Source organism: Perognathus longimembris, chromosome 28, assembly GCF_023159225.1.
Source record: "Perognathus longimembris pacificus isolate PPM17 chromosome 28, ASM2315922v1, whole genome shotgun sequence".
NCBI lineage: Eukaryota > Metazoa > Chordata > Mammalia > Rodentia > Heteromyidae > Perognathus > Perognathus longimembris.
The window spans coordinates 25,067,680-25,088,723 of NC_063188.1; the positions used below are offsets into that span (position 1 = coordinate 25,067,680).

A 21,044-nucleotide genomic window follows, 5' to 3' on the forward strand; every position below is an offset into this window, starting at 1 on the left:
AATCCTAGCTCCTTAGTAGGCTGAGATCTGAGGATTGAGGTTTGAAGCCAGCCCAGGCAGTCTGTGAGACTCTTTAGCTCCAATAAACTACTCAGAAAAGGCCAGAAGTGGCGCTTGTGGCGCAAGTGGTAGGAGCACCAGCCTTACAATGAGCCTCAGGGACAGTACCTAGGCACTGAGTTCAAGTCCCAGATTTGGCAAAAGAGAAAAAGAAAACTTTCCACATTTCCTCTTCCCAAGATGATTTTTTGTAGGAAAAAGAAAAAATGTTGTGTTTAAAATGTAGTTTAGCTGAGCTTAGTTACTATACTAGTAAAGGCTTCCCCTCAAATTGGGTCCAAGAGTATGTGAATTTGGCTCCTGATTTTGAAGGGCTGGATTTTTAATTTTTTTAATTATATTTTTATTTCTTTTCCTAGTCTGTCATTTTCTTTCTTTCTTTTTTTTTTTTTTTTTGCCAGTCCTGGGGCTTGGACTCAGGGCCTGAGCACTGTCCCTGGCTTCTTTTTGCTCAAGGTTAGCACTCTGCCACTTGAGCCACAGTGCCACTTCTGGCCTTTTTCAATATATGTGGTGCTGAGGAATCGAACCCAGGGCCTCATGTATAGGAGGCAAGCACTCTTGCCACTAGGCCATATTCCCAGCCCTAATTATTTATTTTTGATAGTCCTGGGGCTTGAACTCAGGATCTAAGCGCTGTCCCTGAGCCTCTTTGTGCTCAAGGCTAGTGCTCTACCACTTGAGCCACAGTGCCCTTCAATGGACCGGATTTTTAAACTTTGTAGATCAGGTTCAGTATTAGATCAAAGTCATTTAACTCTACTTAAAAAGAAAATCCTGGGGTGGGAAATGTGGCTTAGTGGTAGAGTACTTGCCTTGCATGCATGAAGCCCTGGGTTTGAGTCCTCAGTACCACATAAACAGAAAAAGCCAGAAGTGGTGCTGTGGCTCAAGTGGCAGAGTACTAGCCTTAAGCAAAAAGAAGCTCAGGGACTGTGCCTAGGTTCTGAGTTCAAGCCCTAGGACTGGCAAGAAATAAAAATCCTGGCTTTTGCTAGCTAATTGAAGAGTCTCACAGACGTTCCTTCCCAGGTTGGCTTTGAACCATGATCCTCAGATCTCAGCCTCCTGAGTAGCTAGCTAGGTTTAAGGAAATGAGCCACCAGCACCTAGCATGACAGTAAAATAATGTTGAAAAAATGAAGTTGACAAGATGAGCTGCTGACGACTTTGCTGTTTTATTTTGTCCCTTTATTTGATTCTGGTATTTTCTTCTTTGCTGTAAAACCCACACAATACATGAGCAGCTTCAGTTTTCCTTGCATTAAATATATGAGCATGCAGAACCATATTCACATGCATATGTATATATACTATATAGTGCACATGTAGTATATCTAAAAGTATAGAGAGATCTAAAAGTATATCTGTGAGAGTGCTATATATATACACTATATAGATCTAATATATATACTACATATATAGTATATGTACTACATACACTATAATATGCATATATGTGTATGTATATATAATATGTATTATGTATGTATAATGTTATGTATAATATATAGCATTGAATCTCACTGATCTACTTTTAGGATTTTTCCCTCCATTTTGCAAAGTGAATAGAAATATGTATTCATTCATTGGGGGTCCTTTTTTTAGTGATATAAGATGCATTCACTTTGCTGTGAGTAACTCAAAACTCAAGATGGGTCCTAAATAGAGTCGTGTACAACTTAAGTTCCACAGCATGTACCCTTTTCCACATCAGCAGGTGCAGAAAGGAAGGAACCTTGCAAATCTGATTTAGTTAACTTTCTTATAATGATTACACAGAGGCACCCTGTGGCACTGGTTAAATATTGTAAAGAAAGAAGGCAATTAGTCTTAAATGCTCAAATGAATGGTAAATGATGCATTTGCTCGTAACTGTTTTGAAAGGTCAGCTGGTTGACTCTGTTCTTAAGGTCTTAAAAAGATTAGTCCCCGAAAGAGATTGGGAATGGTGTACAAAATAAAATGTTACCAATCATGCTCTTTCCCAAGTTTCATCTTAGATTTTTCAAGTCTGAATAACAGTGTCGTTGTTTAAGCTATGCAGAAACAGTAGGATGAAAAAGTTCATTCACCAAATGAAGACTAACTTAATGGGGTTCTATTTTGAAGCAGAAATGGAGAGGAAATACTAAACACATTTAAAGACATGGCTCCTAGCCAGGCTGTAATCCTAGCTGTAATCCTAGCTACTCAGGTGGCTGAGATCTGAGAATTGAGGTTCAAAGCCAGCCCAGGCAGAAAAGTCCATGAGACCCTTCTCTCCAATTAATCACCAGAAAACCTCAAGTGGCACTGTGGCCCAAAGTGGTGATGTGCTAGCCTTGAGCAAAAGAGCTCAAGGACAGTGCCCACACCAAGTTCAAGCCCCATGACCGACAAAAGACATGGCTCTAAAGTGAAATCATCCTGTACAATACAGTGCAGATCGAACTCCCTGTAATTACCAGTTCTTAAGGGTGATAAATATATGCATCCTAAGGATTTCATTTCATTTAGCCCAACATCCAATTTACAGGTTTTTCATAGTCGTTTTAATTCCTTAAAATGAGTTTGATTACTCCTCAGAAGGAAACAGTTAGGTTTAAAGATAGTGAAGGTAGATGCCTAAAATCCTCCAGGGATTTTTTTTTTGTTTTTCTTTTTTTCTTTTTATGCCAGTCTTGGAGCTTGAAATCAGAGTTCGAGTGCTGTCCCTAAGCTTTTGTGCTCAAGACTAGCGCTGTACCACTTTGAACCACAGTTCCACTTCTGGCTTTCCACTGGTTAATTGGAGACAGACACAAGACTTTCCTTTTCCCAGCTGGCTTGAAGCCATGATCCTGAGCTCCTGAGTAGCTAGGATTACAGGCATGAGCCACTAGCACCTAGCTTGTCATTTTATTTTTTATTTATTTTTGCCATGTCCCGGGCTTGAACTCAGGGCCTGGGCACTAACCTAGAGCTCTTTTTTGAGGCACCGGCGCTACTTCCGGCCTTTTCTGTGTATGTGGTATTGAGGAATTGAACACGGCTTCATGCATGCCAGGCAAGCACTCTACCACTAGGCCAAACTCCCAGCCCGTCGTTTTATTTTTTTGCTAGTCCTGGGGCTTGAACTCAGGGTTTGGGCACTATCCCTGAGCTTCGTTTTGCTCAAGGCTAGCACTCTCCCATGTGCCATTTCCAGCTTTTTCCCCCATTTATGTGGTACTGAGGAATTGAACCCTGGGCTTCATGCATGTTAGGCACTATACCACTAAGCCATGTACCCAGCCCCCGTCATTTTATTTTTAAAGGTCAATTCACTTACAAGGGAACCAGAATATGTAATAATTGCCTCTACATTTCCATTGGCTTTTTTTTTGGCCAGTCGTGGGGCTTGAACTCAGGGCCTGAGCACTGTCGCTGGCTTCTTTTTGCTCAAGGCTAGCACTCTACTACTTGAGCCACAGCACTACTTCTGGCTTTTTCTATATATGTGGTGCTGAGGAATCGAACCCAGGGCTTCATGTATGTGAGGTAAGCACTCTACCAATAAGCCACACTCCCAACACCCCCCCACCCCCATTGGTTGTTTTTTTTTGGTTTTTTTTTGGCCAGTCCTCGGGCTTGGACTCAGGGCCTGAGCACTGTCCCTGGCTTCTTCTTGCTCAAGGCTAGCACTCTGCCACTTGAGCCACAGCACACTTCTGGCTTTTTCTATATATGTGGTGCTCAGGAATCGAACCCAGGGCCTCATGTATACGAGGCAAGCACTCTTGCCACTAGGCCATATCCCCAGCCCCCCCATTGGTTTTTTAAAAGCATTTTTCCCAGTACCAGGGCTTAAACTCAGGACCTTTGTCTTTAGCTTGGCTTTGTTGTTCACAGCTGGTGCTCTACTTAAGCCAAGCCTCTACTTCAGCTTTTCCCCTTTTAATTGGCATATATTAATTATGCCTGAACACTGAACAGGGTCTGGGTCTGAGCACTGTCCCTAGCTTCTTTTTGCTCAAGGCTAGCACTCTACCACTTGAGACACAGCACCACTTCTGGCTTTTTCTATATATGTGGTGCTGAGGAATCGAACCCAGGGCTTCATGTATACAAGGCAAGCACTCTACCACTAGGCTATATTCCCAGCCCCAATTATTTTCTTTTCATACATGGTCATGAAGTACCTTGATTAGTCAGATTCACCCCCACTCTCAGTACCCTCCTCCCTACTGACTTACCACCCTCAAACCCCTCAAACAGCTCCTCCATTTTATACTTTTTTTTTGTCAGTCGTGGGGCTTGAATTCTGGGCCTGGATGCTGTCTGAGCTCTTCAACTCAAAGCTAGTGCTCCACCACTTGAGCCCAAGCACCACTTCTGGTTTTCTGGTGGTTAATTGGAGACAAGAGTCTCACAGACTTCCTGCCGGGGCTTGCTTTGAACTGAGATCCTCAGATCTCAGCCTCCTGAGTAGCTAGGATTACAGGTCATGAGCCACCTGTGTACCCGGCTCATTCTTTTTTTTTTTTTTTGCCAGTCCTGAGCCTTGAACTCAGGGCCTGCACTGTCCCTGGCTTCTTTATGCTCAAGACTAGCACTCTGCCACTTAAGCCACAGCGCCACTTCCTATATATGTGGTGCTGGGGAATCAAACCCAGGGCTTCATGTGTACCAGGCAAGTACTCTTGCCACTAGGCCATATTCCCAGCCCCTCATTCTTTTTTTTTAAAGGTCATATAAGAGAGAACATGGGACACACTACCAAACTTTACATTTTCAGTAGCTGCCATTTTCAATAATAATTTGATAGTGTTTTTTTTTTTTTTGGTTTTTTTTTGCCTGTCCTGGGCCTTGGACTCAGGGCCTGAGCACTGTCCCTGGCTTCTTCCCGCTCAAGGCTAGCACTCTGCCACTTGAGCCACAGCGCCGCTTCTGGCCGTTTTCTGTATATGTGGTGCTGGGGAATCGAACCTAGGGCCTCGTGTATCCGAGGCAGGCACTCTTGCCGCTAGGCTATATCCCCAGCCCCTTGATAGTGTTTTTAAACTAGAAAAATTTTAAATAGAATGTCAGGATCCACAAGTTCAATTTTGGTCTCTTAAGGACACTGGTTTATTGTTCCTTTGTAATTTCATTCTCTTGACTGGCCATAATGTATAGTATTTCAGTATACTACTTGTTTGATAATTTTATATTCTGTTAAAAGGTTTCTGTGTGTATACCTGCACTGGAGCTTGAACTCAGGGCCTAGGCACTGGTCCCTGAGCTTTTGTGCTCAAAGCTAGTGTTCCCTTTGAGCCAAAGCTCTTCTGCCTTTTTAGTTCTTAATTGGAAATAAGTCTCTGGGACTTTCCTGCTTGGGTGTCTTTGAACTACTGTCCTCACATCTCAACCTCTTGAGTAGCTAGGGTTATGGCCACAGGCACCTGGCTTCTGTGAAAAGATTTTTAAAAAGCAGTTAACACCATGATGGAAAAGAAAAAAATGGTTCTTTCCAACATTATCATCTTAATCCATTCCTGGTAATTATTGTTTTTGCACTGAAAGGGGGGCAATGAATAGTAGATAGGAGATTCCTTCAAAAAATTGGTACCAAAAGTTCAGACTGGGCTAAATATAATTATACCTCAGGGACAAAATGTTAAGGTTATTTTATTTACAACTTTTGAAAAATGTACATTTTTACATGGGTTACTTCTGCAAAGCTAAAGAGCAATGAATGCATAAAAAGCAATTAGACAAAACGCTTTTAAGTTTTGTCCTATATTGTATATCTAAAAGTGTAAATACCCAAAGAAAGATGGCAGACATTGACTTAAAGTTTCTCATAACACGGAAAGGGAAGAAACTAAAGCATGCAGCAGTAACTCAGGACTTGAGTCGAAAGTACAGTGTCACAAATATGCTCCCCTCCTTCAATTAACTAAAAAAAAAAAAACCCTAAAGATGGAGGATTGTAAATTTAGATTAAAACTGTTCCTTTAGAAGGATTAAAGAATTGTCTACTTTCTGTAACTCAAAAAGATTGCATCCATGCCTCTGCTTCCATACCTCTTTCGAAAGAAAATATCACTGTAACCCTTCTGTACATCATCTTTATAATAAATTTTTAAAGAAATTTTTTTAAAAAGAAAAAGTATCAGAAGAGCAGGATTCAGAAACTTAACAAGTGTGTTCCAGTACTCTTCTTGCAAGTAGATATATTACAATCACTTTGCTCCTTAGCCAGGTTCTTTAGCATTAGCCTTCTACCAGTAAATGCCAGTAGATACTAATATCATAGATTTCTAGTTTTCATTTCCCTTTCAAAACATGTTTGTATACGATTTATTTCTTTGTTTTCTACAGGCCACATTCTAAACACATTCACTTCCAAATATTAACACAAGGTCGAAGGACTAAGCCAGGGTGAAACACTTGACTGATCATTTTCTTTAAAATGACAAGCTGAGCCAGGCACCAGTGGCTCACACCTGTAATCCTAACTACTTAGGAGGATAAAATCTGAGAATCGTGGCTGAAAGCCAACTGGGGCAGAAAAGTCTCGTGAGACTCTTAGTTCAGTTAACCACCGAAAGGCCGGAAGTGGAGCTGTGGCTCAAGTAGTTAGAGCACTAGTCTTGAGCAAAAAAGCTCAGGGACAGCACTCAGGCCCTGAGTTCAGGCTCCAAGACTGGTACACACCAAAACAAACTATATACATATATATATATATGTATATATATATATATATATATATCTCCTAGTCATCAGAATATGCATCAGAGCCACTTATATAACATTTTAAAAGCTTAGTGTAAAGCACAGAAATAAAGGTAAACTGGGAGACTACAGATGAGACACAATAGAAAAAATTAAGCACTAGTAATGTTTGCAAGTAATCCAGGTACAGTACATTGGATTTCGTAGAGTGTCTCATGTCAACAAGAGGGTAGAGAGGCAGAAAAAGCTAGGCAAAGGAAGACAGAAACAGCACAACAGCTATTTGCTTTTATAAAGTAAATGTAATGACATTAGCAGTAATAATGTGATAAACACACATTTTTTTTGTATGACCACCCTCTTCTACTTGTGGTCAACAATCACGCCAACTTTGTTCTACTATTGCAGAAACACGTTTTTCATATTCCCTCTTATTCTCTTGGTACAGCTGGGCGGCCTGGCTGTTTGCCGGACTATTCGGATTAGGTTCATCCAACAGAGACTAGAAAGAAAAAACATTAATGTCAGATTATCAGTGCAAAAAATACATGATCAAAACAACTATCAGTGATAATGGGATTGTCCAACATAATAGTTAAACTGGATGTCATTAGCACACTAATATGACAATAACTGCAAGTAGAGTGGGCACATATATACACACACATTTTCTGGTGGGTTGGGTATTCATGGTCTAATTTTATTTATAAAATAATCTTTTCCTCAAAAAGGTCTAAGTTAGGACTTTCCAAAACAGTCACTAATATAAACACATCAAAGGTTAGAGTCACATAAGAAAAAATTCACCTGGATAGATGTTAAAATAGAAGATACATCGTAGGTCGGGCTCCAGCGGTTTTGAAGTATATCCAAACATATGCTACCGTCAGCATAAACTAAGAGCATAGAAGTGGGTATGTTAAACATAAGATTTCTAAGTTAAGACAAAAATAACACTTTCAAATATGAAAGAAAAGATGACTAGTTAAATATGTCCACATTACTCGAGTGGATCAGGGTGATTATATGATGTCCACTGTGATTGGTATAAAACTGGAATAATACTTCATACTCATTCTGAAATGAGCCCTACTTTGCAGGAAAGCTTACTTATTTACTAATAGGGTCCCTTAACCATACAATTGTGGCAAGTTCATTCTAGAACATTTGTAAACTATCTCTCCTATCTGAAAAGTAAAAGTACAGTGTTCACCAGGTTTCATTTTTGGCATAAAGATGTGAAATATCTGCTACTAAAAACTTTTATTAATCTATAAAAGCAAACCACTGTGTGCTTACTATTAAGGAAAAAAATGCATGCTAGAATCCTATAGCCCTGTGTCCCTTTTTCTAACATAATACCCTAACAACAGAAGCTGATTATTTGGCAGGTCTGGAGTGAGACCTGAGAGTTTGCATTTTACTTGTTCCACGGCAAGTCTGATATACACAACTATTTTTCTAAATGCTAGTGAAAATCATTACACTGACCTGGCCTAGCATTAAAAGGAAGCCTCACGCCAGGTGGCAGGTGACTCATGCCTATAAGCCTAGCTACTCAGGAGGCTGAGATCTGAGGACTGTGGTTCAAAACCAGTCTGGGCAGCAAAGTCCATGAGACTCTTACCTCCAATTCGTCGCAGAAAAAGCCAAAGTGGTAGAGCCTTGAGCAAAAAGAAGCTCAGGGACAGCACCCAGGACCAGCAAAAATTAAAAAAAAAAAAAAGAAAACCCCAATTGCATCCTCATTTTTGTTTAATAGGTAAACGACAAAGATCACCAAACCCAGGAAGCTCTTTCCTTTCCTGCTTTAGTGCTAGGACTATAGCTCAAGATGGTAATAGACCACTACAAACAAGTTCACATTTCAGGAAATAGCAAATACTTAACTACTACAGCTAAATAGGAAATGTAGTGCTTTGTATAGCCCTACATCATAATCATAACAACTTAAAATACTGTATTAGAATTGAGATACTTGCCATTCGGATGAAACATTTTAGAGACAAATCTGACAGTAGGTGGTTTATTCGGATATTCCTCAGTGAATTCTATTGTAAGCTTAAATGTTCCTGAAATTAGAAAAGAAAAGGTTAAAAAATGTATTTTTCACTGTTCAGTGGTATTTTGGTTTGAATGTTCCATAAGGCTTTTTTCCCCAAGTATTAAAAAGGAAATAGTGAAGATAAAGTATAGAGAGGATAAGAAACTCAGCTCTAGGAATGGCTCTAAAGAAGGACAAATATTCTAAGAACCATTAAATCACTGGTGATTTTTTGCTTTGGTTTGCCATTATTCACCTCCAAACTTAAAAAAAAAAACAACTGGTACCACAAATTCAAAATGGTTGCTTGCAGGATGATTTTAGCCATTGTGCACTTTGAAAATACCCTTATACTAAAATGACAAGAAAACTGGGCCCCAAATTTGGCTTTCTTCCTTTAGAGGAATAAAAGACCTCAAAATCATTATTTCAATCAGCTGTCATCCTAAACTGCAGTAGTTTTCAACAGAGTAAAAAAGGAAAAAATAGAAATGTTCAAAACTGATGTTAGAAATACAAATCCATAATCAAGTTCTTTTTCTTTCTTTTTTTTTGCCAGTCCTGGGGATTGGACTCAGGGCCTGAGCACTGTCCCTGGCTTCTTTTTGCTCAAGGCTAGCACTCTGCCTCTTGAGCCACAGCGCCACTTCCAGCTTTTTGTTTATGTGAGGCTGAGGAATCAAACCCAGGGCTTTGTGCATGCTAGGCAAGCATTCCACCACGAAGCCACATTCCCAGCCCTTCCTTTCTTTCTATTAAATTTTGCGCTGGCCCTGTGGCTTGAACTCAGGGCCTAGGTAATGTCCCTGAGCCTTTTTGCTCAAAACTAGTGCTCCACCACTTGAACCACAACTCCACTTCCTACATTTTTGGTAGTTAATTGCAGATGAGTCTCATAGGCTCTCCTGATCAGAGCTGGCTTCAAACTGTGATCCTTAGATCCTTAAGTGTCTGGAGTAGTTTAGGATTACATGCATCAACCACTGGTGCACGGTTCAAGTTAAGTTTTCAAATAGGAGTAAGCATAAAATTTGTGCACTGGTTCATTTACATGAAATAGTGACTGATGAAAACATTGAATTTGAGCATGAATTTCACAGTCCCTTCCAAACTCCCTAAGGTATGGCTTATAAAGTACTTCACTATAAAATCAACTTAAGTCACGTTAAGGGAGGGAAATCATAGCAGAAATGGTTTAAAAATCACATTTGGCTCACATTATATTAGTAGAGGCCACAAAATTATCTTTCTAACGATATCTGTTTAGGCTACTGCTACTGAAATTATTCTCCTTCAATATGGATCAACCTAAGGGGGCAGGAAGCCTGAAAACACAGCAGGTGATAAACTGCCTTTTACTCAAGATTTGTAGGCTGCTGTTATCCAAGGGGAAGTTTGCCTTTCAAAATGTTTTAGATTGTCAAATAAATCAAAAACACAATTGGAAGACTTTTTCTCCCTCACTGAGAAATTAAGTAAAAGAGAGGAAATCAGTTGCTATCTGCTATAAAGTGATGCACATTTTATTTCCCTGGTGCATTTAATAACTTACTCATTGTAATACAACAGACTACCCTTCAGATAAAGTATAATTTATTACGAATGCAGAGTTGGCGATTTAGTTCTGCCTTGCTCCCATGAAGAGGTTTATTACTGGGGAAGCAAAGAACACAATCATTCTAGGTCTACATCTGTTAGGTAACCATATCAAAGTAAGTTTACTACAAGCACCCACAGGAAGGAACTCACTGTAAATGGCCCTTGCTATGAAGGTGTGTTCCAAAGTTTGAGAATAACTTTAAAAGGTCTCATCACAGTGGGAGTAGAGGGAGTTCATGTGCTGTGGTAGAGCACCTGCTTAGCTGTGGGAGGTCCTGGGTTCCACTCTAAGCACCACAAAATATGCTAACACACAGAGGCATGTTATTATTTCCCAAGAATATGGAACGGTGGAACGCAACGGTACATATCTGTAATCTTAGCTACTCAGGAGGCTGAGATCTGGGTATTACAGTTCAAAGTCAGCTCAGGCAGGAAAGCCTGCTAGACTCTTAACTCCAAAAACAAAACAACCAAAAAAAAAACCCTCAGAAAAAGCCAGAAGTGCTCAAGTGATTAAAGTCTTAGCCTTGAGCAAAACAAGTTCAGAAACAGCACCCCGTCAAAGCCTTGAGTTCAAGCCCCAAGAACAGGAAAAAACAAAAAGGATGGAATGAATATACTTCACTTTTATTACCATCTAAATCTTCTTTTGAGGCTTTGAGGGAGAACGTGCAAGAAAGTGGGAATGGTAGGCAGTTCAACACTTGAAGCTTCCTTAAGTATCTCAAGTGGGTATATATAGTGGGTTCAGTGCTGAAATCTTACTAAATTACAGGCAGGTGGTTAAACACCAAGTAATAGGTCTAAACTGGGCAGGTTTAATAGCACATACAGATCTGGAGGCGTGGCTTAGTGGTAGAGCACCTGACTAGAAAGTGCAAGGCCCTGCGTTTGAACCCCAGTAGTGTCCCCCCAAAACAGACTATAGAGATCCTTTAACCCCATCATTATTAAATATGATATCTAAAGGTGGCAAAGTAATGCATAAGGAGCCATTAGCAAGAAAAATAGAGCAGAGTAGGCAAGAGCAAAAACGTTGCAATCAAATCAGGGTTGAAATCCTTACTCTGGTTACTAGCTGAGAAACCTAGGAGAAGGGGGAAACAACACTCAACCTGACTAAACCTCAAGTTCTTTTTGTAAAATGAAGTTTAAAAAATGGAGCCCACTGCCAGGTATCAGTGGCTCACGCCTGTAGTCCTAGTTACTTAGGAGGCTGAGATCTGAGGATCACAGTTCAAAACCTGCGCAGGTCAACTCTGAAAAATATCTCCAATTAAGCACAAAATGCCAGAGCCGGGCACAGGTGGTTCATGCCTGTAATCCTAGCTACTCAGCAGGCTGAGCTCTGAGGATCTGGGGTTCAAAGCCAGCCCAGGCATGAGACTCTTATCTCCAATTAACCACCAGAAAACCAGAAGTGGCGCTGTGGTTCAAGTGGTAGAGTGCTAGCCTTGAGCTGAAGAGCTCAGGGACAGCACCCAGGCCCAGAGTTCAAGCCCCACAACCGACAAAAGTGGAGCTGCGCCTCAAGTAGTAAAGTGCTAGCCTTGAGCAAAAGCAGCTCAGGGACAGTGCACAGGCCCTGAGTTCAAGCCTCAGGACCAGCACACACACACACACACACACACACACACACACACACACACACACAAAATGAGCTCAAGGACAGAGCCCATGCCCTGAATTCAAGCCCCAGTCCTCTCATGCACACACACATACTGCATGCATGCACATACACACACACACAGCTCACTATACAGCACTATAGTGAAGTTTAAGTAGGACAAATGCACAGTGCTGCAAAATAAATACTCTATAAACATGAACAATTAGTTTAGCTTGAATTGTAGTCTATTTCTAGTCCTGGCTGCAGGTGACAAAAGCTAAACTCCCAAGTTAATATTCACTATCACTAGGAAATATACAATTAGTGAATTCAGGTAGCACTTGCTTTTTGGCATATACCAAACACACTGTTAAATTTAAGATGAGTACCTATGTTGATGGCTCACAAAGTCTGTGACTTGATGTTTTTGCCTAATACAACCCAGAAGATCCACCAGCAAAGAAGTGAATGAAGAGTCTTTGAAGACAGGGAGCCAGTGGCTCATGCCTATGATCCTAGCTACTCAGGAGGCTGAGATATAAGAATCACGGCTCAAAGCCAGCCCAGTCAGGAAAGTCAGTGAGACTCATCTCCAATTAACCACCACAAAACCAGAAGTGGTACTGTGGCTCAAAGTGGTAGAGCACTAGCCTTGAGTGAAAAAGCTCAGGGACAGCATCCAGCCACCCCTGAGTTCAAGCCCTACAACCCAACCAAAAAGAAAAAAGTCTTTTAAATAGCTTTTACTATCTTGAAACATGAAGCAACCTGATTATGTCTACTTACAGGTAAAGACCCAAATCTCATTCAGTGTATACACTAAAAAGGTATTCCATACTTTCAGACACATAAAACAATCAGGACCTCAAAAGAACACTCAATGCAATTTTGGAAAAGTAAACAATTTTTTTTTGCCAGTCCTGGGGCTTGAACACTGTCCCTGGCTTACTTTTTGCTCAAGGCTAGCACTCTACCACTTGAGCCACAGCATCACTTCTGGCTTTCTCTATATATGCGGTGCTGAGGAATCGAACCCAGGGCTTCATGTATGCGAGGCAAGCACTCTACCACTAGGCCATATTCCCAGCCCTTAAATTTTAAGATAATTTAAGTCACAGAATATATGCAATCTCAGAGTAAAGCTTACCCTCAGAATATTTATAGAGACTAGGATCTAAAATAACTGCAAGTTAAATAGTCACAATTATGATACAACATCTCTACTGATGGTATTCATCTTCTTAAAGAGGCCAAAACATTGTAAGGAAATTATTGGTCCACCTTGTACATAAACTGGAGACCAGGAAAATTATGTGGCAAATGGCTGACACACAGCAATAAGAACTGTTATGGTTAAAGAATATATGTTGTGGGTGTCAGTGTCTCTGTAATCCTAGCTACTCAGGAGGCTGAGATCTGAGGATAGGGGTTCAAAGCTAACCCAGGCAGAAAAGTCCGTGAGACTCATCTCCAATAAACTACTCAGAAAAAGCCAGAAATAGTGCTGTGGCTCAAGTGGTAGAGCATTGGCCTTGAGCACAGAGGCTCAGGGACAGCGCACAGGCCTTGAGTTCAAGCCCCACAACCAACCAACCACCAACAACAAAAATTTAAAAAGAAACTATGTTCTGGGCTGAGGGCTCAAGTGGTAGAAAACATGAGGCTGAGTTCAATCCTTAGTACAAAAAGTAAGTGCATGTTCTGCTGAAACACAAATATAATTTTTTGAAAATACTAACTCATCCAAAGAAAATTCCTCAGGTGTTTTTCTGCCATTTGGCTACTTTGTGACTCCTGAAGAGAAAGCAAACTACTTGTACTCTAAATTTGATGACTGAAAATTCTGAGTCTTAAAATAATGCCCCAAGCTCTCCATCATAGGATTTAATTACCTTGAGACTACCCTTAGTGAATTTTAAGGGATTTTTTTGCGCCAGTCCTGGGGCTTGAACTCAGGGCCTGAGCACTATCCCTGGCTTCTTTTTGCTCAAGGCTAGCACTCCACCACTTGAGCTATAGCACCACTTCTGGCATTTTCTGTATATGTGGTGCTGAGGAATCAAGTCCAGGGCTTCCTGTATATGAGGCAAGCACTCTACCGCTAAGCCACATTCCTAGCCCCCAAGGTATTTTTTTTAACAAGAAAAGATTTCCAAACTCAAGAACTCTACCTTTATGAAAAGCAAGTAACTGTACATTCTCATGACTTAACAATTTTAGATGAGAAATATATTCCATAACCTTTGTAATTACCATATTTTAAGTATAAACTCTTCAGAACATTCCTTTGATTTCAAGTGTGTAAAGACAAATCATATTACCTTTACAAATCCCTTTTCTTCAGGGAGAGAGAAAGCAATAGAAGGGAATATTCACATTGAACTATAACATAGCCTGACTCATGATTGTAATCCCTCTGTATATTACACCTTAAAATAATAAATAAAACATAAAGACATCTATAACATGTCAATTACTACATTACTATAAAAAATCACTTATTTTCCAAAATAAAAGCTTGTGAGAAGAATGGCACAAAAAATCCCTAATATTTACATATGTGAAATATCATGGTGACCCCCCCAGGTACAATTAGTATATAGTAAACAAAAGTCCTTTCCTTGTATTTCTTCTCTTTAATTGGGACCTAATAATTACAGAAACAAAGGTAGTTTGGAGCCAGGTGCCAGTGGCTCATGCCTGTAATCCTAGCTACTCAGGAGGCTGAGATCTGAGAATCGCCACTCAACGCCAGACCAAGAGGAAAGGTCTGTGAGATTATCTCCAATCAATCTCAAAAAGCTGGAAGTAGAACTGTGGCTCAAGTCATAGAGCAAGCACTAGCCGTGAGCAAAAATCACAGGGACAGTACCGAGGCAGAGTTCAAGCCCCAGGACTGAAAAAAAAATCTCAAGGACAGTGCTCTGACCTGGAGTTCAAGCCTCAGGCCCAGCAAACCCACATACCAAAAAAAGGTCAGCTGGGGACCAGTGTTTCACGCTTGTAATCCTAGCTACTCTAGAGTCTGAGATGTGAGGATTGTGGTTTGAAGCCAGCTTGGGCAAGAAAGTCCATGAAATTCTTATCTCCAACTAAGCATCAAAAAGCCAGAAATGGAGCTGTGGCACAAGTGCAAGACTTGAACCTAAAAAAGCACAGGGACAGTGTGCAAGCCCTAAGTTGAAACCCCAGGACCAGCACACACACAGAATAAATGTTCCAATCTATGGTCTATAGCCACAGTAGGAGTCCTAGACACCCAAGAAGCATCCACAGATAACAGCAGACTATTTGATAACATGAATCCAACAAGAGTACCATCATTTAGTGTAACGCCTTTCAGTAATGTCACCATCAAAACTAGAGCCAGTTATGTCAAAGGGGACATGTACAGGCAGATAATGGATTCCATAAGCACCTTTTCAATTCATAAAACTTAAAGCATGAGAAGCACCCTTGAAATTTTAAATAGCCAACCTCCAGCAAAGTGATGTGCTGTTAACGATGTTGTGCCTAACATAAAACAGTCCAAGTAAAATAAGAAAAAAAAGAAACCAGTGAAAACAAAGCATATTAGAACTGAAGCAAATACAGTTAATCTGCACAGAAAGCTTAGGTACAAAAGCATTTGCCCCAATGTAGTAGAGAAAAAGTTAAGTCTAGGTATTTCTTGCTACAGGTCCAATTGAAATGGTTAACAGCACCAAAGCATTCACTCTCCTGTCATTTCTATCACAGCATTGAAGAGCAGTGAAATTTAGCCAGGTGAGGCAGAAAAAGAAGCTCAAAGTACTGGGCTAACTGACCATAGTTCCCTAAAGAAATCTAAGTATTTATAAATTTTGACTCACCTCACAGCATTTTGAGGACTGGAAGCACCAAAAAGCAATCCAATTCGGCAACATTAAGTATATAGTAAGTAGTTGTAGAAACGTTTTATTTTCCACCTTCAAAGTGAAGTGTGTGTGTGTGCACCCAAAATGCTATACCAAAGGAAGATAAATCACTGAGGAAAAAAATTACTGATTCTTTTCACCTAGTTCAAATTTAAAGAATTTCATGAACTCATTTTTAGACTTTTTAATGTCCCAAACTTTGAAGAAATAATAGCTAAACACACCACACACAAAAAAAAATTGAGTGCATGCAAATTTCAATTTATGTCAACTTTGTTGTGACATTTCTATCAAACAGGGAAGGGTCTATGTGGGGCTGTTAGGTGAAGGGGACACATGTGTGTTCTATTTGCTGAAACTGCACATGAATCTGTGATGTTTTGAGGTAAACTCAAAAGAAAGTTTTTAAAGAGTAACTGACATGATGTGCTTTAAAGTTAAGCCAGCTGGGCACCAGTGGCTCAAGCCAGTAATGCTAGCTCCTCAGGAGCCTGAGATCTGAGTGGGGATAGACTGTGGTTTGCAGCCCAGGCAGGAAAGTCTGAGAGACTCTGATGTTCAACTAAACACACAAACACAGAAAAAAGCCAGAAGTGGAGTTACTGCTCAAGTGGTAGAATACTAGCCTTGAGCAAAAAGGTCCGTGCACACGCCCCCGCCTTCAAGCTGCAGGGCTGGCGCCAAAAAGAAGAAACAAAATTACTTTTTTACAGCTAGGAACATCTTGAGTTAAGTGAGGTCAAAAGGCAGGCAATGTCTGATTGTAGAAAGCAGATAAGTGTGTATGGGACTTGCACATGCACTCACACAGACAGTGTGTATGGGACTTCAACATGCACTCACACACAGACACAGACACATACAGAGACACACAAGGCACCTGCTGACCACTTCCTGCCCTTGGGATAGAATTCTGAAGCAGATGGTCCCTGAGGCCCCTTGCAGCAAGTGGCTATTTCACACTGTCAGAATCACAGTAGGGGGGACTGAATGTAGCAAAATCACAGTCCAAACCTCCAAACCCCTTGGCGCCAATTTTCAACAGCCTTGTTTTTCAATAGTGACTGCCTTTCCCAGAATATCTCAAAAACAAAGTAAAAAGAAAAAACAAGAAAAAGGAAAAGATCCCTATCTAGTCCCTAGACAACATCTAGAGCAACCTGCCACATACTGGCTTCCTCTCTCAAGCTTTTAGGAGGCAGAGGCTAAGAGGCACAGCAGGTTTCTAAGCAGGAAGGAGCTTGCAGGATGGTTGGGGAGCCCCCCCCCCTTTTCCCCAGATGATTACAGTCCTGAAAGGAGGGTAAAGAGACTCTCTTACCATCTTCAAATGGAGTCCCTTCAGGCCTGCAACACAGAGAAAAATCCAGTTAGCTCCCGCTTCGGGGGGGGGGGGGGGCTCCCCTCTCCTCACTTCACCTTTAGGAGATGGCTGGCTACTCTTGGGTGCCATCCCTTATCCCCCTGCTCAAGTGCCCAAGCGCGGGGCCGCTACTAAGTCCAGTTGTGGGGGCGGGGAGGAGTGGGTCCTAGAAACACAGCACAGGCCACCATCCCACCCACCATCAGTAGTACTCCCCCACCCCGCCCCCCTCGAACCCCCAAATGATTTCCCCTGGCAGCGGGAACTGAGCTAAATCGAGGCATAGGCTCCGGGGAAGCGCCTAGGCCCAGCCAAACCCAAACAATTTCCCCCCGTTCACCCTAAGCCTACGCTCGGGGCCTGCCCGGGGATACCAAGCGAGACGCCTGGTGACCCCCATTTCTAGTCAAGAGCCAGGAACGCAGACTCACCCAAAAATGACCGCGTTCCAAACCATTATGTTATTCTCCGAAGGAGCGCCACTCACTCCAGCTGGAGGATCTTCTTGCAACCTTCAGAGAGACAGACAAGGATCGCCCCCCAAGTCGCGTCAGTTCTCGGCCGGTTCGCACTACCTCACAATCTGCCTCCCCTGGACCCGCCCTGCGCCCCAGCACGCAGCCCCCCGCCTCCGGTGTCTCCGGCTGCTTTACCTCTTGAAGTCTCTCATAAGACGGCGCCGGGCCGGAGTGGACATATCTCTTGTCCGGTCAGAGGTGGAACATCCACCGAGAGAGCGCGACTCGGGGGAGGCAGCCGCAGCTGCAGCCGGAGCTGAAGCCTGAGCCGGAGCCGGAGGCTGAGGGAGTGCGGCAGCGCCCAAAGGAACCGCACTGCCTCGCCGAAGCCGAGGGTCGGTCTGGCGCCGGCTAAGCACCACCCCCGAGTAGACGGGGGCTGAACCAAGCTGAAAGGAAAGGGAGGGGTGTGTGAAACGCCTCTCTCCGGACAGGCTATACCAACACCAGGGCGGGGGGGGGAGCGAAAGTTGCTTATGTCATTAAATCCTAGCAAAGGAAGCTGGGAGTCGCGCTGGGCATAGTCCAGGGGTGACCAGGAAGCCTGAGGAAAAGGAAAGCCTCGAATTCACAAGAATTTAGCGAGGGAAAGGGCTCCGTTTGCACTTAGCAACACTCACAGGAACCCTGGGAACTTTCCTGCTCCCCCTCCTTTTCCCTTTTTTTTTTTTTTTTTGGTCTATGTGTTTGTGGATGTGTGTGTTTGTGTATGCTGGTGTATATGTGTGAGAGAAAAAGACAGAGACAGAAGGAGAGACACGGAGAGAAACAGAGACAGACTTGTTTTTGGAGGGAGGGATTTGTTTGTTCAGACAACCTGGTGTCAAACTCCATCTTCCTGCTGGGATTACAGGTGTGCATCACCCCACCCAGCTTTTTTTTTTTCCTTTCTTTATCCTTTGAAGACAAGATTATTTTTATTAAAATAATAAAAAAAAGGCACTGCCACTAGGGTGAGGGAAGGAAGAGGAAAAAAAAAGAAGACTGGAAGTAAAAGTGAATAGAAGGAGGAGTGGGTCTAACCAAGTCTGTTTCCCAAAAGCAGAAACTCTGTGGACATAGCAATACTGGAAGTGCATGTGTGTGAGTGGTTGAAATTATGTAAAAGCTAACGAAAAAAATGAGCCTTGACAATGAAAGAGGCTCTAGGTCCCTTTCCTATGGAATGAATGTGAGGATTTCTATTCCAACATTTAGGCCAGTGATCACCCCAAAAATGGAATAAAATGGTGTTGGGTGTCCTGGGGGAGACAATGACAGCTTCATGCAAACAGAATAGTTTTTAAAAATCTCCAGACACTCACAATTTGACTCTGAAACCACATTTCCCTTTAGCAGTTCAACAAGCCAAGTGGCTCCGAAGAGTCCAAGGTATGAGAATATCCAACTGCACACAATTGGAAGGACAGTAGATCAAGTAAAAGTAAGATGCACGTGGAAAAGTTGAAATAGCAGGAAAAGTCACGATTAGTACGTGGACCTGCAAAAGCAATAACAGTTTGAAAGAAATAATTCTTCAAGATCAATCAAAAATAATCCAACAAGTAGGCAAAATACACATTTAAGATCTGCAGAAATCATGAGAAAAGTAGGTTTGACTGAAGTCCTAGAGAGTCTTCAACGCCAAGTTAATGGATTCCTTCGCAGGCATTGGAGCAGAGAAGTAACATCATGAGAACTACACTAATCAGAGATTGATCCTAGGAGAAAGGCTAGGAGATTCCAACTCCATTCTCTATGTGAGAAATACTACACTGGGCAATGCCAGAAAAGCAGGGGAAGGGGTGTATGAGGAAGACTTTGCAAACTTTTCAATGTGGGCAAAAGAGAACAAAAGCAGTTAGCAATAGCTGGAGCTCTAAGCCCTAAGGTAAATGGGGATTTGAAATTAGGGGATAGAAGCTGGGTGCTGGTGGCTCACCCCTGGAATCCTAGCTACTCAGGAAGTTGAGCTCTAAAGATGATCACCCATAAGCCAGCCTGGACCAGAAAGTCTACAAGACTCTTATCTCCAATTAACCACCAGAAAACTGGAAGTGTAGCTGCGGCTCAAAGTAGTAGCGTACTAGTCTTGAGCAAAAGAGCTCAGGGACAGTGCCCAGGTGTTAGAACATATTAGACATTGCCAGAAGCCAAGCAGACATCCAGGTACAAAAGAATAAAGGAAAGGTTTATTGTCAGCAAAGGGACCGGCAAGACCCCTTCTCACAAGGGATAAGTGAGAAGTGCCGGCTACTGTGTTAGGTGACCTTTATAGAGTCTGTGGTTTGGGAGATCTTGTTGCCTTATAAGGTTAATAGCTGCCCCAAAGGAGTGCCAACTCAGGTAACCTATATGGCCTGTAAGGTTTAGGGGATCTTGCTGCCTTATATGGCTATAGTTTCTCCAAATTAGTTCTATCTCAAGGTAAATGGAGGTAGGGACTAATTATTTACTGCCCTAGCTAAATGGGCCTAGTGTTGCTTAGGAAAGAAGCATGGTAAGCATAGGTAAGCTATGGTAGAGGGGCCTATTACACCAGGTCTGGAGTTCGAGCCCCACAACCCAGGGTGGGGAGTGGGGGGGTGGGAAATTAGGGAACCAAGTGCGATGGGAAACCTTTCTTTTTTTTTTTGCCAGTCCTGGGCCTTGGACTTGGCCTGAGCACTGTCCCGGGCTTCCTTTTGCTCAAGGGTAGCACTCTGCCACTTGAGCCACAGCGCCAATTCTGGCCGTTTTCCATATATGTGGTACTGGGGAATTGAACCCAGGGCTTCATGTATATGAGGCAAGCTCTCTTGCCACTAGGCCATACTGGGAAACTTTGAGAAACATTTTGTGTACATGTGTGCGTGTGTGCACACACAGTACAGTGCTGGTACTTGAACTCGGAGCCTGGGTGCTTTCCCTGAGAGTTTTTGCACAAGGCTAGGACTTTACCACTTGAACCATGGGTCCACTTACAGCTTTTTGGTGATTAACTGGACATAAGAGTCTCACAGATTTTTCCTGCCCAGGCTGGCTTTGAACTGCAATACTCAGATCTCAGCCTCTCTCAGCCTTCTGATAGTGATGATTACAGATGAGAGACAAAATTTTAAGTGAGGCCAGGCACCTGTGGCTCAAGCCTGTAATGAGAGCTACTTAGCAGGCTGAGACCTGAGGATGACGGTTTGAAACCAACTGAGACAGGAAACTTATCTCCAAAAAAAAAAAAACAAAAAAAAAAACCAGATGTGGAGGTGTGGCTCAAGTGGTAGAGCACTAGCCTTCAACAAAAAAACCTCAGATAACACCCCTCAATCTGTGTTTT

General features: G+C 42.2%; 1 protein-coding gene and 1 long non-coding RNA gene across 2 annotated transcripts; one reads left to right on the plus strand and one right to left on the minus strand.

The window, feature by feature from the left end:
- Nucleotides 1-6,977: 6,977 nt before the first annotated feature.
- Ube2a (ubiquitin conjugating enzyme E2 A) lies at nt 6,978-18,102 on the minus strand. Its single transcript, XM_048336095.1, has 6 exons — nt 17,888-18,102; nt 17,666-17,746; nt 17,193-17,218; nt 8,703-8,792; nt 7,528-7,616; nt 6,978-7,222 (listed from the first exon to the last, which is right to left on the minus strand). The coding sequence occupies exons 1-6, from the start codon at nt 17,929-17,931 to the stop codon at nt 7,094-7,096; spliced, it is 459 nt and encodes a 152-aa protein (XP_048192052.1). The 5' UTR covers nt 17,932-18,102; the 3' UTR covers nt 6,978-7,093.
- On the plus strand, nt 16,556-16,989 carry LOC125343597. The gene is made up of 2 exons (XR_007209353.1): nt 16,556-16,685; nt 16,727-16,989. It is a non-coding gene; the product is annotated as an uncharacterized LOC125343597 (long non-coding RNA).
- Nucleotides 18,103-21,044: the final 2,942 nt, after the last annotated feature.